The 18699-nt window shown below is 36.8% G+C and overlaps 2 protein-coding genes and 1 pseudogene across 2 annotated transcripts; 2 read left to right on the top strand and 1 right to left on the bottom strand.

Moving 5' to 3' along the window:
* Positions 1-686: 686 nt before the first annotated feature.
* Positions 687-4089, top strand: LOC106385551 (receptor-like protein 34). The gene is made up of 2 exons (XM_013825464.3): positions 687-3751; positions 3864-4089. Exon 1 carries the CDS (start codon positions 730-732, stop codon positions 3745-3747), a length of 3018 nt encoding a protein of 1005 aa, XP_013680918.3. The 5' UTR covers positions 687-729; the 3' UTR covers positions 3748-3751; positions 3864-4089.
* A 1991-nt stretch (positions 4090-6080) lies between these two features.
* Positions 6081-9592, top strand: LOC106384054 (annotated as a pseudogene).
* Positions 9593-11861: 2269 nt separating this feature from the next.
* On the bottom strand, positions 11862-15166 carry LOC106388476 (elongator complex protein 3). The gene is made up of 9 exons (XM_013828550.3): positions 14623-15166; positions 14231-14300; positions 13978-14150; positions 13580-13754; positions 13272-13438; positions 12983-13202; positions 12794-12898; positions 12249-12401; positions 11862-12164 (listed from the first exon to the last, which is right to left on the bottom strand). The coding sequence occupies exons 1-9, from the start codon at positions 15096-15098 to the stop codon at positions 12006-12008; spliced, it is 1698 nt and encodes a 565-aa protein (XP_013684004.1). The 5' UTR covers positions 15099-15166; the 3' UTR covers positions 11862-12005.
* Between the last annotated feature and the right edge of the window lie 3533 nt (positions 15167-18699).

The following is an 18699-nucleotide window of genomic DNA, read 5'->3' on the forward strand; positions in this document are numbered from 1 at the left end:
CGGCTTTGGTGTATCCACACACCTTCTCCAAACCGACGAAGCCACTCCTGCTGTGTGATTTTCTTCCGTCATCGTTCCTTTTTTTCTTTTCTTGTTCTTTGAGAAGCTCCGGCGTGCTCTGTTTTGGTGGGATGTTTGTCCCTCTCTCCTCTAGCTTTCTCGCTTTCTCGTCAAACACTCTGGTGGAAGATGTTTCATTTTACGGTTCGTGGTCAGTGAATCTCATGTGGTGCGACGACATTAGCTGACGTGGCTGGCGGTGTGCGGTTCCAGGGATTGTTTTCGGTTCATCTCTTTTGTATACTAAACCGATCGGTTTGGAATTGTATCAATCTATTACGGTTTTGGCCTCTTTTTATTATTATTATATCTTTTTATTTTCCAGCTGCAATGTAAGAAAAACAAATATTTTAATACAAAGACCCTTCAAAAAATCAGTTACTAAAAATTTAAACCAAAATGACCCGACAAACAAAAAGTAAAAGCAAATTTTGTGGAAATTGACATACAACTCCACCAATACGCGCATCGTCTTCGATCAACGTGAATAACACTTCGGGGAGAAGACACGATTGTTAGTGAAGCTGGGTGGATTTACCTATGTGGAAACTTTCTATGTGTATATAAAGAGATGGCCATGACATGTTTCAGTGTACCCTTCTTTTCCACTATTGATATTCAATAGATTAAAACTAGCATAAAATAAGAAGGATAGGCTCTTGGTCCACAATGAGTACTAGCCATATGACACTTTCTTTTCTCGTCTTGTTCATTTTCAAATTTCAAGACGTGACTGCGTTCGCTACAACAGCAAGACACTTGTGTCGTCCGGGACAAAGGAATGTGCTTCTTGAATTCAAGAAAGTGTTTGAGATTCGGAGGTCTTCTTCGAAGCTTTGTAATATTAACGGTCGCATAGTAGGCTCATATCCGAAGACAGAGTCATGGGGAAATAACAGCGACTGTTGTTATTGGAGTGGTGTCACGTGTGATGCCAAGTCTAAAGATGTGATCAAGCTAGACCTCAGTTGCAGCTGCCTCCACGGCCGGTTTCATTCCAATACCAGTCTTGTTAGGCTTCAAAACCTTCCTTCTCTTAAAACTCTGGACCTTTCTAATAATTATTTATATGGTCAAGTCCCGTCCTCAATTGGGAAACTCTCTCGTCTCACCTCTCTTTCTCTTTCCAATAACCGTTTTTCGGGTGAGATTCTACCTTCAGTTGAAAATATTCCTCGTCTCTCCTTTCTCCGTCTTTCGAACAATCTGTTTTCGGGTCAGATTCGGTTATGGATTGGAAACTTTTCTCATCTCACGTTTCTTGACCTTTCCTCTAATCATTTCGCTGGTCAAATTCCATTTTCAATAGGAGTCCTTTCACAACTCACGTCTCTCAGTCTTTCTGATAATCAATTTTCAGGTCAGATTCCAACTTCACTTGGAAATCTTTCACACCTCACCTCTCTCGATTTCTCTAGTAATCAGTTTTCGGGTCAGATTCCGTCTTCACTTGGAAAACTTTCACATCTCACCTATCTCCAACTTTTTGACAATCAGTTTTCAGATCAAATACCTTCTTCGGTTGGAAACCTTTCTCATCTCACCTCTCTCCATTTTTCTCATAATCAGTTTTCAGGCCAAATCCCATCCTCAATTGGAAAGCTCTCTCGTTTAACTTCTCTCGACTGTTGCGAGAACAGTCTGGTTGGTCGAATCCCATCTTCTTTTTCACGTTTGAACCAGTTGACCAACTTGGTTGTTAATTCCAACAAGCTCAGTGGTAAATTTCCTATTGCACTACTAAATTTGACGAAGCTATCCCACTTGTCACTCTCCAACAACCGATTCACTGGAACTCTTCCTCCAAACATCACTACTTCACTATCCAACTTGGAGTTTATTTCAGCTTATGACAACGCTTTCGTTGGACCCCTCCCTTCTTCTCTCTTCAACCTCCCCGCTCTGACATCTATTTATTTGACAAATAACCAACTCGAAGGATCTCTCAAGTTTGGGAATACATCTTCACCATCATCTAAGCTACGAGTGTTAAGCCTCGGCAGTAATAAATTTAAGGGTCCAATCCCGAGTTCCATTTCCAAGCTAGCCAATCTTGAGGTGCTCGACATCTCCCATTGGAACTCCCATGTTGACTTTAGTATCTTCTCGCTTCTCAGGTCGCTCCAACGTCTTTACTTATCCCATCTGAGGGCAACGCCTAGGATTGACTTGAGTGCAATTTTGTCATGTTTCAAGTCTCTCGATTTGTTAGATCTCTCAGGAAACCATGTTTTTTTAGCCACAAACAAAACTACGGTTTCAGATCTTCTTCCCTCGGTAGTGATAAGTAATTTGAACCTGTCAGGCTGCGGTATTACCGAATTTCCAGAGCTTCTAAGAACACAGACACTACTGCAGACTCTGGACATTTCCAACAACGAGATTAAAGGCCAAGTTCCTGGTTGGTTATGGATGCTACCAAATCTTGGTTACTTGGATCTCTCCAACAACACTTTCATTGGTTTTGAAACATCAACGATCCGCAAACTATCATCTGTCCTGGGGCACCTGTTTGGCTCCAATAACAATTTCTCCGGAGAAGTTCCTTCTCTCGTATGTGAGTTGCACTCTCTAAGAACCCTCGATTTATCGAACAACAACTTCAGTGGCTCAATCCCTCTCTGTATGGGAAACCTCAAGAGTACTCTTTCAGTTCTGAACGTGCGTCAGAATCGTCTTAGTGGATGTCTTCCAGGGAATGCATTTGAAAGTCTAAGGTCGTTTGACGTCGGTCATAACCAACTAGTTGGAAAGCTTCCGAGATCGTTGGTCAATTTCTCCGCTCTCGAAGTTCTAAACGTGGAAAGCAACATGATCAATGACACGTTTCCGTTCTGGTTGAATTCTCTACAAGAGCTGAAAGTTCTTGTCCTACGCTCCAATGCGTTCCATGGACCAGTCCATCAAGCCGCGTTCCTTAAGCTGCAGATCATCGACATATCACATAATCATTTCAGTGGGATTCTGCCATCAGATTATTTTGTGAACTGGAGGAAAATGTCATCACGTGAGAGTGAGACGAACGAAGATGGGTCCAATCTAAATTACATTGGGGAAGGTTATTACCATGATTCCATGGTTTTGATGAATAAAGGGATAAAGATGGAGCTGGTCCGCATTCTAGAGATCTACACAGCACTCGACTTCTCCGGAAACAGACTCGAAGGAGAGATTCCAAAGTCCATCGGGTTATTGAAAGAGCTTCACGTGCTCAACTTGTCTAACAATGCTTTCACTGGCCACATCCCATCATCTATGGAAAACCTGACAGCTCTTGAGTCGCTTGACGTTTCTCAAAACAATATCTCAGGAGAAATCCCACAGGAGTTAGGGAATCTGTCGTACCTTGCGTACATGAACTTTTCCCATAACCAGCTTGTAGGTCTAGTGCCAGGAGGCACTCAATTTCGAAGGCAGGCTTGCTCTTCTTTCAAAGACAATTCAGGACTTTTTGGTCCTGCTCTTGACGAAGATTGCAGTGATATCCACACGCCCTCATCGCCACCATATGGAACGCTAGAGGTAGAGGAAGAAGAAGAAGAAGATGTGTTCTGTTGGATTGCAGGTGCAATTGGATTTGTACTTGGATTAGCGATTGGATGCATATTGGTTTGTTACAAAACAGAGTGGTTCACGACTCCTTTTGGACGAAACAAACAAACAAGCAGAAGCACACCAACTCGTTAGAGAGGTAATGTTCTGAATTTCAGTGAATAATGACTACTATATGTTTTTAATGAAGAAACCAAAGATTAATGAGAATAAGTTAACTTTAACATATGGAGCTATTTTTGTTTGTGTAGCCTTCTTAAACCCAAGTTGAATCATTGAAAAGAAGAGAATGAAGCAACTAAACAAATGGACTGTTGAGAAAGAAGCTATGGAAGAATACATTACTATGTTTTTAGTATGCTCTGTTTTTAGCTTGGTTTGTTCTTTTACTCTGTTTTTAGCTTGCTTTGTTCTCTGTAATTGGACAATGAACAAACTCTGCATTCAAAGCACAAACTTATTCCTATTTAATGGACATGAACTCATAGATGTACTGATATACTTCTGTCCAAGTGGGTGCGACTAAATCAATATTTCTTCTGCCAAATTAATAACAAATATATCAACACATGAATACATAGAGATGGCAACCATGGACTTGGACCGCGGGTCTGTCCGTAAAAGACTGTAACGGGACGGTATTGGGACAAAATTTTCTAGGTCCGCAAATTTGTGGGCTTCGCGGGACGGGTTTTTGCGGGACTGGGCCTTTTGCGGGATGGACCGAAACGGGTCTTGAGGGATTACATGGACCCGCATTTTTATTTTTATTTTTTTACCTGAAAAAACGAGAGAGAGAGAGAGAGTGAGAAGAAAGCGATTTTTGTGATTTTTTTCCCAGAAAACATAAGCAGTTCCGATAATGATGATTCGAGCTCCGGTGATGATGATTCGAGATCTGGCGATGACGACTCCAGCTCCAGCGATGACGATTCGAGCTTTGGTGGTGTTTCGATTTGATTTTCTCTTTTTATTACACACAACTATGAATTGCTTTATTACAATGTGGATTTCTTTATTAAGTTGATTGGTTTTATTTTTAGTGCTGTGAAATTATATTTTTCTTAAATTAAATTTGGTTACTATGATATTGTTTAGGAGAAAAATTAGTTGTATATCATGTCAATTGTATAATTTGACAAAGTGATTCACGATTTTTTTTTGAAATCCAAAGAGTTACAAAGAGAAATGGTATGATGAAGAGATACAACATTTGAGCCAAGTTATTACAAAGTCAACAACTCAATCAGATCCACACTTAATAAAATCATAGGCTGATAACAAAAAAATAAGCTTTTAACTCAAGAACGCAAACACAAACAAAACTTTATGGCATTGATTTTGATAAGGCTTTAGTGAATTTTAATGAGCTCTCTTCAACTTTTTTACACAATTCTTCAACTTGAACATTCATGAAGGAAGCTGTAGTAGGTGGTTTGATAAGGAGGCTACCGCGGGACGGCCCGCGAAGGCCTATATGTTTTGCGGTACGGGTTTGGGCCGGTGTTCTGAGGACTGCAGCCCGCGCGGGACAGGCCCGCTGTGACCCGCTCGATGACCAACCCGCCGCGGTACGGGACGAAACGGAATGGGTAAACCTGTTTGACATCTCTATGAATACATGATACATTTCATAAGATTATTTTTCTTTCTTTTGGTAGTATTTAGTGTCAGGTTACGGTATAAGCTCTTTAATCCCCTAGACTATATCTGCGAAGTGATTTTGCCACGTGTCCTTTCTACAATCAACATAAAACAAATATGACATAGCTACTGAAATTGATGACATGTCTTATAGCTTAATATGACATGGACAATTACATTTAATTTAATATTAATTTATATTTTTGGTAAACATTTTAAAATATGGTAATAACTCATATATTACATTTAATGTCAATTTATATTTTTGGAAATTTTTTTATAATATGGAATAACTCATAAATCATCATTAAAATAAATATATTCAAATATGACATTATAAATTTCGAAATATAATTTAATTATATATTTTTAAATTATACAATTTTATTACTAAATTTTTTTAAAAATGTATACAATTTTTTTAGAAAATTATAAAAATTTAATCGTAAAATCATTATTTTCTTATATATCTACAAATTTTATAAATATTGTTTAATTTTAATTTCTGGTAATTATGCAACTTTTACAAATTTATTTAATATATTTAATTAAAATAAATAGATAGAAAAATCTATCTAAGATTACAATTTCAAATATATACATGCATATTCTTAAATATAATTTTTATGTTTAATTAAATCAAATTTATATTAAAATATTTTTACAAAAAAGAAAATTTACAATATTAATAAAATTTTATTTTAAAATATAATTTATATTTATCTGTTAAAAAATATTTTAAATTTTTTTACTGCACATGGTGCAGAAATAAATTAATAAGTTCTTAGAAGAGACGTAAAAGAAAGTAATTGAAAGTAATTGATGATCAGTCAGAAGAAGGAACTATTTCTAACCAATTTAATGACTTGAAGAAGAGATCAAAAAGAGATAATGACGTGAGCGAAAGAAAAGAGAAGCTCGTTGGATCAGAATTTATCACATATATCTAATTCATTACGACCCAATCGAAATGGACTGAATTGGCAATTCGTGCATATAAAATTGATTTTTATGCCATTCAATAAAGAGACAGCTAAAAACTATTAACAAAAATATTTATCACAGTGTAATAGTAATACTCATTAAACAATTTATATAATTTTTTGAAAAGTAATGATAAAAGACGATATAAACATGTTTATAAATACACATATACATTTACATATACAAAGAGATCTAAATATTAGTTATTTAAAATATATAACTGTATAAAACTTAAATAAAAATAATAATAAATCATACTTTGAATACAATTTCACAGAAAAGTGTATATAAAACATTTATATTATAAAATTATTACAAAATGAAACAATTAAATCTAGTAGTTTTTAAAAGCGCTCTCTCTCCCTCTTTCTTAACACGCACGAAAATCATTCCGAGAAGGCAAACTAAAACATAGCAACCAACGAAATACAAAAATAGTAAATTGGAGATAATATAAATTATATAAGATTATATTAGTTTTTGTTTTGTTTTTTTTATTTTTTACTTTTTTTGTCAACTTTATTTTTTACTTAATTCGTAAAAATTTGAGATAAGCTTCAAACAACTCATTCTGGGCCAAAACTTGTTTTTCTCTGTTTGAAACTTAGCCTGGGTCAGCAGTCAACACTTGCTGCTTGTGGAATTTTTATCCTATTGTTGTCTACTTAAAATCCCTCTTTCTGTGAACGAGAAGGCAAACACTTCAATCTTAGAAATTTGCATGATCATGAAGTTGTTTCTTTTACTTGGGTTCAATTCAACACTCTCATCTTATTCCAAATTTTGGATGCGAGTTCTTTTAATGAAGCGCCTACGGTTGATGGTAATGCTGATATAAAAGCATTACTAGTATTCAAGTCTCAAGTTTCTGGAAACAATAGACTAGCCTTGGGTTCGTGGAATCACTCTACCCCGTTCTGCCAGTGGAAAGGTGTTGCATGTGGCCGCAAACATAAAAGAGTTACAGATTTAGACCTGGGAGGGTTAGATCTTGGTGGGATAATCTCGCCTGCTATCGGTGATCTTTCGTTTCTCAAGTCTCTTAATCTTGAAGATAACTCTTTTGGTGGTACCATCCCAAAAGAGGTGGGAATGTTGTTTAGGCTTGTATAAAGGAGGGGTTCCAAAAAGCCTGTAAAACTGCTCTAGATTGATGACACTTGATTTAACATCAAACAATCTTGTACAGGGTTTACCTTCAGAGCTAGGATCGTTGTCTAGCCTTGAAGTTTTGTTTCTTAGTAAGAACAATCTTTCTGGGAGGTTTCCCACATCTTTAGGAAACCTAACATCACTCAAAAAAATTTCCATCGCATATAATAATATGGAGGGAGAGGTTCCAAATACAATAGTCAGGAGAGGTACAAGCTGATCTCGGAAACATCAGTCGGTTAGAGAAACTCTATTTGGTCAACAATAATTTTGAAGGAAGCATTCCTCCGAGTCTTGGAAACTGTCATTTTCTGTTATACTTTTGGATTGGATATAACAGGTTAAACGGGACCATACCTCAAGAAATCATGCAATTGGAGTCATTTGTTCAATTGTTTGTTAATAGTAATCTGCTGACCGGTCCTCTTCCTAAAGATGTTGGAAGATTAAAACATGTTGTTGTGCTATCTGTTGAAAACAATAGATTGAATGGTAACATCCCAGAGACAATAGGTGACTGTCTCTACATGGAAGAACTTTACCTGAGAGGAAATGCATTTGATGGAGTTATTCCAGATATCAGAAACTTGAGAGCAATTACACACTTAAACTTATCAAACAACAATTTGTCAGGCAACGTACCTGAATATCTTGCCAACTTTTCCACGTTAGAGAATTTAGATCTCTCTGGTAACAACTTTGAAGGAGTGGTTCCAACAAAAGGAGTGTTTCAACATTCTGGAAAATTTTCAGTATCTGGTAATAGAAATCTTTGTGGAGGAATCCCTGAACTAAAGTTAAAGCCATGCCCTCGAAACGTAGTATCAAGGACGAGAAGACATTCATCAAACAAGAAGAAAATTTTCATTGGTGTTGGTATTGGTATAGCTTCTCTTCTGTTGGCACTATTGGCTCTGGGTTTGCTTAAAGAAAAACAGTGCATATAACACCAACCACTTGATGTCGAATTCTCCATAGACTCTTTCTATGAAAGGGTAAGCTATGAGGAACTTGGAGCTGCAACGAATGAGGTCTCCTCCAGCAATTTGATTGGTTCAGGAAACTTTGGATCTGTTTTTAGAGGGTTGCTTGGTCCGGAGTCTAAAGCTGTTGCAGTTAAAGTTCTAAATCTTCAAACAAGGGGCGCAGCCAAGAACTTTATGGCGGAATGTGAAGCCTTGAAAGGTATAAGGCATCGAAACCTTGTGAAACTTGTGACTTCTTGTTCAAGCGGAAATGAATTCAAAGCTCTAGTGTACGAGTTTATACCCAACGGAAACCTAGACACGTGGCTGCACCACCAAGTGGATGTCGAAAAAGACTCTTTATTAAATCATTCAATTTCAAGACCGCTGAAGCTATCTGAACGACTTAACATAGCCAATAGACGTGGCTTCTGTTTTGGATTATATCCACTCCCATTGTCATGACCCTGTAGCTCATTGTGATCTAAAGCCAAGCAATGTTCTTCTAGATAATGATCTAACAGCCCATGTAAGTGACTTTGGTCGTGCTCGGATCATTGACCAAGAATCCTTCGTCAACCAAGTTAGCTCCACGGGTGTTAGAGGAACCATCGGCTATACAGCACCAGGTAAAAATATTTGTGAATGTTGAATCATGTTATCTTTCTAATGTTTTTCTTTTTCTTTTATCATAACATTTCTTTTTTTTTATTGTGAAGAATATGGAATGGGAGGCAAACCATCGAGAGAAGGGGATTTGTACAGCTTTGGAATTCTTTTGCTGGAGATGTTCACTAGAAAGCGTCCAACGGATGAACTTTTTGTGGAAGATTTTACTCTCCGTAGCTATACCGAGTCTGCGTTGGCAGATCATGTCCTTGATATAGCTGACATATCGATTCTCAGCGGTGAAGTTCATAAAAAGATCATGAGTACTATTGCTGAGTGTTTGAAGATGGTTTTTAATGTAGGAATAAGGTGTTGTGAACAATCTCCCACAGATCGGATGACGATGGCTCAAGCTTAGTCTCACTCCGAGAGAGGTTCTTCAGAACCAATAGGAGGACAATGTAGACGCTCCATGTGGGTGATCTCCGACAAACTTTGTACACGGACAAAGCACGTTTCCTTAGATATATATATATATATATATATATATATATATCTTTATACTATAAAGAAGACCTTCACTCTCTTCTCACGATGACACGTCATCAAATAAGAAAAGGAGAAAGTGACACGTGTCCATCTCTTTTTTATAATAACATCAGTAATGTACGTAAATTTATAATTTAATTATTCTTCATTATAATTCATGTTACATTCAACATTTAATTATTGTTTTGTCCAAAATTTACGTCTGAGGTCTAAGTGTCTTCTTGAAGGTCCTGAGATGTCAAAAGTGAGAAGAGAGTACATGACAATGCGTGAGTTTTATGTTTATCAACTACAAACTCGACCTACTGAGGGAATGACAATCATAAAGGGCGGGAAATTGCTGCACCAGTATATTGTGTAGATGCATACACTGCAACCGAGCAAGAGAGATTAAGGTTTATTCTGTTGAACCAAAAGAAACTTCGAGCGGATTTGTATAGTAACCTATGTGACGCTGTGGAGAGCGGAGATGCAGATGCAAAACAGCTTGGGAAGAAAATCATTCTACCTTCTTCATTCACTGGAAGTCCGAGGTACATGGCTGAGAAGTATCAAGACGCGATGGCTATATGTCGGTGGTATGGCAATCCCCATCTATTCATCACAGTCACAGCAAATCCAAACTGGATGGAGCTAAAACAACATCTTGCCGCATACGGTGGTGAATCTGCTAATAGCCGACCTGACCTTGAATGTAGACTGTTCAAACTCAAACTCGATGAGATGGTTTCTGATTTCAAGAAAGGAGTTTTTTTTCATAAAACTTCGGCTGGTAAACAACTTCCCAGCGTACTATTAGTAGAGTATTGTATATAAATTGACTAATCAGATTATGTTCTTGACAAATCTTTTTTTTTTTTAATTATGTAGTTGTGTACACCATTGAGTTTCAAAAACGAGGCTTACCACATGCCCATATTCTGTTATGGTTAGAAGGCATAAAGAAAGAAGCAACTGCCTCGATGATTGATGAGTATATATCAGCTGAGTTGCCAGACAAATAAGTGGATCCTGAGGGTTTTGCATTGGTCGAGCGCCATATGATACATGGCCCATGTGGAAAGAGACGACCAACATCACCTTGCATGGACAAAGGAGAGTGCACCAAGGCTTATCCTAAGCCATTATCAGATCATACCCACATTGACAAGTCTGGATTTGTCAGATACAGGAGGAGGTCTGACCCTAGACATTTAGTCTTGAAAAGCAACATTGAGCTAGGAAATCAGTACGTTGTCCCTCACAACCTCTGTATTCTAAAAAAATATCAGGCTCATATCAATGTTGAATGGTGCTGCAGGACCAGTGCAATCAAATATCTTTTTTAATACATTACAAAAGGCGTTGATCGAGCTACTGTCCTCTTGAAAGAGACAAAAAAAAGGAGGCGATGGGAATGGGAAAAAGAGAAACGGAACAGATGTGATAAACGAGATAGACAAGTATATGGAATGTTGGTATGTCTCTGCATGTGAAGCCTCATGGAGATTATTTGCGTTTCACGTTCATCACAATCAACCTAATGTTGTCAAACTGCCTATACATCTACCAGGCCAGCACCATACTGTCTACGATGAATCAGCTAACCTAGAAGAAGTTATTTCAAAGGAAGACGTTGAGAAAACTATGCTTACTGCATGGTTTGTGGCATGTGAGACGTATGAAGAAGCACGACAGCTCACGTACGTTGAGCTCCCTTCTAGGTTCGTTTATCACACATCAGGGAAACTATGGACACCCAGGAAAACGGGTGGAGCAATAGGCAGAGTGGTACACGTCAGTCCAGCAGCTGGGGATAAATATTTCTTACGGATTTTGGTCAATGTTGTTAGGGGCCCAAGGAGTTATGAGGACTTAAGAACAGTTGGCGGTGTGGTTTTTAAGAAGTATAGAGAAGCATGTTACGCACGCGGTTTGCTTGATGACGACAGAGAGTGGCACGATGCTATAGTAGAGCCATCATATTGGGCTACTGGTCGCCAGCTGAGGCGGTTGTTTATGATTATCTTACTGTTTTGTCAAGTTATAAATCCACTGAAGCTTTGGGAACATACCTGGAAGTTTCTGGCAGAAGACATCCTTTACATGAAACGCAAAGAATTCAGATTCCCAGGTCTTCAACTCAGCGACGACCAGCTGAAACAATATACTCTGATCGAGCTCGAGCAACTCTTCAAGGAGAATGATCAGTCACTTGCGGACTACCCTAACATTCCATTGCCTGATGATGCTATTTTAACCGAGATTTCAAACACAGTGCTGATGCAGGCTCTTAGTTTATATATATATATATATATATATATAATAAGATTACAATACACGAATCTATTGTGGAGATTTTAGTAATTGATGTGTTCAAACTTTCTATAATGAACCTTTTTAATAAAACAAAACAAAAGTAATACACTCAAAAAGGATCATCAGGTAATCAGTCGATAGTTCAACAAAAACGTTTACGAATTTTGGGGTTTTAGTAGTTCAACAGGAATCTCAAAGAAGATGCTTCACCATGTAAGGACCTTCCAATTCATAACCCAACTTTCTGTAGTAATGTCGGGTTCCCACACCTGAAATCACACCGATTTTGTTAGATCGGTGTTCTCTTCTAGCAATCCTCTCTGCCTCTTCCATCAGAAGTGTTCCGTACCCCTGTAAATTATTAGACAAACGATTAATCACAACACAACACCTCCATATAGTTGACTGTGTGCCAATTTCATCTGAAGCGTGTACCTGATGTTGCAACTTATCAGCCTCCCGACCATGAACTGGTACAGCAGTTCCATACACGTGAAGCTCACGGACAACAGAACACTTTCCCATGAGTTCTGGACAAGTTACGTTCTTACCACATTTACGCAAACGTAATAACCCAACAAGAATGTCCTGCGTCCACACAGATATAATGACAATAAGACTGAGGATACAAGTTCACCTATGTATGATACACAGATCTTATTTTATATTTAATCAAAAACACAAACTCACTGTCATAGATGCTGATACGTTTACAACAGTAAAATAGATGCTGATACGTTTAAAGATAACAAGCCCCGTGTCATACCTAATCTTTTGATAATTTTCCTTTTCTTTAAATCAAAAACATCTATATTCTTTAGATAAAACATAACTTATTGTATCTAATGAGAGAGAAGAAGCCTGAGATCTTTATAAACCAGCCCCTAACCAAAGCCAGGAATATAGGGTAGTAGATTCTTCACTAGCCTTCTCAGTACTATCCTATGAAACTTGAGGATGTGAGATTATGAAGCTCGTACCTGGCGTGTATCTTCATATGAAAGGAATGTCTCCCAACCTTGGTTTGCAGTGTAATCACGACGAACAAGCTCTACTTGTTCTGGCTTGATTTTGTGATGAATGTCCTGTACTCAGACCATATGAGCACATATTTGTTACGAAAATTCAGTATTCAAAAACAACAAACCAAAAAAAGAAACATTTGGCACCTGAATTCCAGCTTCACGAGTACGAACATCACGGCATTTAAGGCCCAAATCATCCATTCTTGCCAGAGCCAGCTCACGGAGATTTCCCTTTTCAACCCCCGACGTAACCAGGGGCATAGGAATATCACGCTGAACTCTATAAACACGTGTCCATGGAGGTACCATGGAGAGAATCCTTGCAACTATATCCACAAGTTGCTCAGGTGGATAGTTTCGGTACCTGCAGAAAAATGACCATGATTAGCGCTTTTTTCCTTCTAACATATTCTTGTAAGTTCGAACATTATACCTCCCAGTTTTCCATAATTCGTAAAGGCCAGTTCCACGTATCACAAGGGTAGGATATATTTTTAACCCATCCGCTCTAAATGACGGACTCTCGAAAAACTCCTTGAAACTTTCCATGTCTCTCTCAACCCCAACATTAGGAAGATCAGGCATCATATGTGCAACCACCTATAAACAAAACAAAACAAAGTAGTTTATGGCTGCTGTCACCGAAGAAAAACGCTCACTGCTAAATAATGAACAGAAACATAGAAAGTGAAAGAGCTGTCAAGACGAACTATTACAAAATATTCATCAAACAGTAATCACCTTGAAACCAGCATCTTTAGCCAAGCAGAAGCAGTCGGCTACCGCAGCAACAGTATGGCCTCTATTTGTATCACGGGCAACATCTTCATATGTGCTCTGGACACCAATCTCTAGTCGGGTGCAACCATAAGTCAGCATTTGTCTTAGGTGAGGTCCAAGACAGTAATCTGGCCTCCTGGATAAGTTATACAACATATTAGAAAATTGTATTCATAGATTTGAAATTTCATTCTCATTCACTCTTCCATTTAAATTGATCAATTAGAAAGAAAACAGCAATCAAACACGAAACTTATTCAATATGTAGAAACTATGAAAGCTTAAATAGAGAACCAAAAAGAAGGATCTCCAAATATAATAAATGATTTAGATAAGGATCACTAATTCAAGCAACTCACGTTTCAATAGTCATGCCAATGCATTTGGTTGCACTATGTTCAGAGTAAGCAACTGCTTCTTCAACATTGGCAGAAGTGTGTCCAGACAAAGCATCATGAAGGTTCCGTATGAAGAAATCCCTGTACTCAGCAGGCAGGGACATAAAAGTACCTCCCATCAAAATGAACTCAACCTGTCATTCAAATCACGAGTAAACCATCTATCTGCGCTAAAAACTGAAATAATTATTATTAGAAAATATCAAACTCCAACCTTATCTACACTGTGACCCAACCGCTTCAGCTGGTCTATCCTGCTCCTTGCTTGAACATATGGATTATACCTAACACAAATAATAAACATAAAACTTGCATCCTCAATTACAAAAACAGAACAAAGAAGGACCATTCAAAGTTCAAAATCTCAATATAAGAATCCCATATCCATTAGATTCCATCAGAGAGAGTAACAGTCTACATTCTTGTTCATAATATCTCCCAAATCATCAAAAATCTACAATGGCAATCACAGTCCAAAACATTCTCAATTTATAATACGTCTTAGCAACAATGCTAACAAAGATTTAACTTAGTAAGAAACTCTGTGAATCAAACTAATACAATTTCAATTTATAATAAGTATTAGCAACAAATAGTAAGGTTCACCTGGCACGAATAGCTCGCATGCTGGTAGGCTCATATCCAGTGTAAGACTGAGTACTATACTCGAAGTCAGAATCAGGTCCACCTGGACAATACACGCATATATTCCCCGTCGTCGCTATGTGAGGGCACCTGTGCGGTTTCGACATAACCGCCACCACCGCGATTCCTGAAGCGGTTCGGACCGGTTTAGCACGGAGCTTCGGGAGGAGAGTCTCTCTCTCCGAATCAGGCAGCGCCGCTATCATCTCCACTAGCTTCGGCGCTCGCGCTAGGCCGTATTTCCGGCAAGCCTGGGTTTTAATCGCGTTTAGGTCCACATTCTCGTTGCGGTGGGACCGCTCGATCATCGTGCTGACGATCTCCGATATGGCGCGAACTCTAGCTTCTTCCTCCGTTAGTCCACGGCCTTCGAAGCCACCGCGACCTGGCCGTGGTTGCTTTTTCGATTCGCCGTTCATCACTACCGCCGTCGCCATCTCCACTAAACCTAAGCAAAATCGCGTACGGGTTCTAACTTTGTGTTAGTGACTTCTCTAAACGTCACCGTTTTCGTGCTCTTCATTTTATTTGCTCCGACTTCTTTTTTTGGTTAATTTTTGTGCTATTTCACAAATTCTCACTTAATTAAACAAGAGAATATTACTGTTTCTTTAAAACCAAACAAGGGCAATTAGGCGACATGTACATAGCAAAAAAAAATTATATAACCATAACAATTTGTATGCTACGATATTTTGTATAATTTTATGAAATATTCCAACAATACCCTTATCTGCGCGTGAAAGGTTGAAAGTCGTTTTTTAATTTGGAAACTGGAAAGTGAAAAGAACGATTCTTCGCGAGAATGGAAAAGGATTTGACTCGATGAGTAACAGTTGTTCAAAGCGACATCAATTGGCTCTTCAAAGTCAGGATTACATAAGACCTTCTATTTTCAAGACGGCGCGAGCGATTGCAGAGCACAAGTCAACCAATCAAGGTAATTCCATGATTTTTATAGCATAAGGGACACATTATAAGTTTCAAAGTTACGAAACTCTATTTTTGGACTATTAAATCTCAGTAAGTCCAATATGATTGAATAGAATTATGAGGTCAAACAACAATTTCATTGACAATAAGGTAAATATGTGAATCAATCTCTTTAAGAAGATGAAAAATAATGTGATGTATTGAATTGGAGAAGATAAACAGTATCTTGTGTCATATGTTTCATACTATATTTAAATTACAGTATAGTATGATACATTTCTCTTTCTCTTCTTTTGCAATTTTTTTATCCTGCTCTCCTTCCTGATTATTCTTGTTCACTACTTGATCAGTTACATTGTTTTGTCCTCCAACACCGTCGCCACTCATCATCTCCTCTTCGTCTCTTCTTCTATTCTATTTTATAATCACAGTACATTGTTTGTTGTACCATTGTTATGGATCCTTTAATTGAAACTTTTATACGCTAACCGTGTTTGTTTAAAAACTTGTGGTCTGTGTCTTAACATTCTAGGGTAGGTATATGTACATATTACTTATGTTTGTGTTCCTTTAATCTTTTACATATTCTATCTCTCACTCCAATATATTGAGGGGTTGTGTGTTGATTGTTTTACTACAATCATTAACTTCTCCACTGATTGTCCATATATCTTTGATCCATTGCATAACCTACATAACTTTGGAACGGGGAAAGAAATGTGTATTCGATTGCATTCATTTTTTTTGCAATTTGGGTACATACTACACTTCATATAGTATAGTCAGGATCTTTTGTATTCCCACAAACCACATTCATATATGTTACGTTGCCTCCCTCCCCACGAAGTATCTTCTTAGCCTCAACATGTGACTCATTGACGCTAATTTTCACAAAATACGCAAGACTTTGCCAAGTTAAAAGAGATTAGGATGGCCAAATCATAAACAAGACACACTTCCTCGTACTCTTTTGTAAAGGTGGCCATACTATATTACAGATAGTATAGTATAGTGGTCGCAGTACAGGTTTGGTATAATCCAATTAAGCACATAGATTTTTTCTTTTGTCTGCTTTCACACGCACACGCGCTTATGAAGTTCTTTTCGGCAATTTTAGACCAAACCTCTCTTTTATGTGGGCCCGTACTGTAGCATGACTATATTCTTTATTTTGTTGGCCCTTATGAATATCCGGCAAATTCTCCTAAAAAACAAGAGAATATTACATCTGAATCCCTTTTTATCTTGAGAACTTTACCTATATACATTTTTTGTCTTTGTTTGATAAAAAAAAAACATTTTATCTTTATAATAACAATATAAGACACTTTCAATTTGTCACACATTTTCACTCTGGTGTTTATCAATTATCTTCATATAGATTAGATGAGAAATCACTTATTGACATTTGCTTATGCGTCGATCACAGGTGAATTCTTAAAAGGTTGTTATAAATTGATTGGTCGATGATTTGGTATATAAATATAAATAATTATTTAAATAATAACAATAAAAATAGTAAAAATATTTTTTATAGTTTTCGAATTATACGTTTTTAAATTCAAACTTTTTATAAATTTCTTTTTTGAAACTTTTCTCGAATTTTTTTTTCAAAATTCAAAAATTCTTTTTGAAACTATTTTTATTTTTTATTTTAACTTTAAATATTTATTTATATAAAATTCGAATTCTTTTTGAAAGTATTTTTTAATATTAATTTAAACTTTAAATATGTATTTATATATTTATTAAAATCCTAAATCCACTTTTCAAATCTAAACCCTAAGTATAGATTAATTAACCTTAGAATAATAAGTGTATGTTTACGTATTTTAAACCAAATGTAAATATGATTAAGGTAAATATAAAAATTAGTATTAAGAATGTGGAGTTTAAGAAATTCTTCAAAATTAAAGATAACTCTAGAACCAATTAATATTACTTACAGAATCATCTAAAGAATATTATAAATAATAACTTATGGTAAGCATTGTCGAAATTATAGGAAACCTAATAATGTTTGATAAATTATTTTAATATTTATAAACTATATAATATAGGGAAATTGGGTTGCATACACATAGCAACACCAAAAATTTAATTTATAACCATAACAACTTTTTGGCTATGATATTCTTTGTATAATGTGTATAAAGAAAAAAAAAATCTTTCATCTCTGTTTCATTTTCACTCTCACTTCTATAGTTGATTTCATTCTCCTGAAATTATATTTTTTTTCCAAAATTTATATTGATCTTTGTTCTCTTTCTTTTATCCCATGATCATTTACAAGTTTTATGAAATTCTTGGAAAGTGATACTTCGCACTTCGTGTAATCATCATATTCAACAATTATCCATCGTCTGATCACTTTTCTTCATATCATTGTTTAGGTTTACAATTTTGCTATTTTTTGATATACGTGGATTAAGAAGCAGAGGATGCGTAGAACTATTGGAAAAGAAGAGTTGTTAACGTTGCGTTGTACTATTCCACGTCTTGTCTTCCATCATTGTCGCCAATCATTTTCTCTTCGCCTTTTTCCACCGTCTCTTCTTCTTGTGGGTATTTCTTCTCCTACTTCATCAACTCCGACAACATCTCCATCATTCCTCTGCTAATGGTGTATCCTTCTCTTCCTCCTCATCCTCCTCCTTCTCTCACCTCCTCTTCCCCTCCCCTCGTCGTTTTTTTGTCAAGGCGAAGCATTACTGTTATTCTTTTTTAACCTAGAAATTATTAACATTGTGAAGTTTCTATGTAGCAAGTTCTCTATATTATATATTTAATAGATATAGTATAGTATAATATGTTAGTTATGCATAATGCATCAAATATACATGAGTTACGTTTAGTATAAAGGAAAGATGCACATGTGTTTTATATATCTCGGGTTTGCTTCACGTGCACACCACCCTCACAAAAACCTCCCTTGGTGTTGCAGCCAGTGCCGGTTTTGTGGGTGTGCCTCCTTGGTGCAAATGTACAAGGTCCTCAATTTTTCATTATAATATAGTTTTAGGGTCTTTAATTCTAAAATTATCACAAATAAAAGGTTCAATTTTTTACGATCATATACAAACATAGCACGAACCTAGCAGAAAA

This window comes from Brassica napus, chromosome C3 (genome assembly GCF_020379485.1).
Source record: "Brassica napus cultivar Da-Ae chromosome C3, Da-Ae, whole genome shotgun sequence".
In the NCBI taxonomy this organism is placed as follows: Eukaryota; Viridiplantae; Streptophyta; class Magnoliopsida; order Brassicales; family Brassicaceae; genus Brassica; species Brassica napus.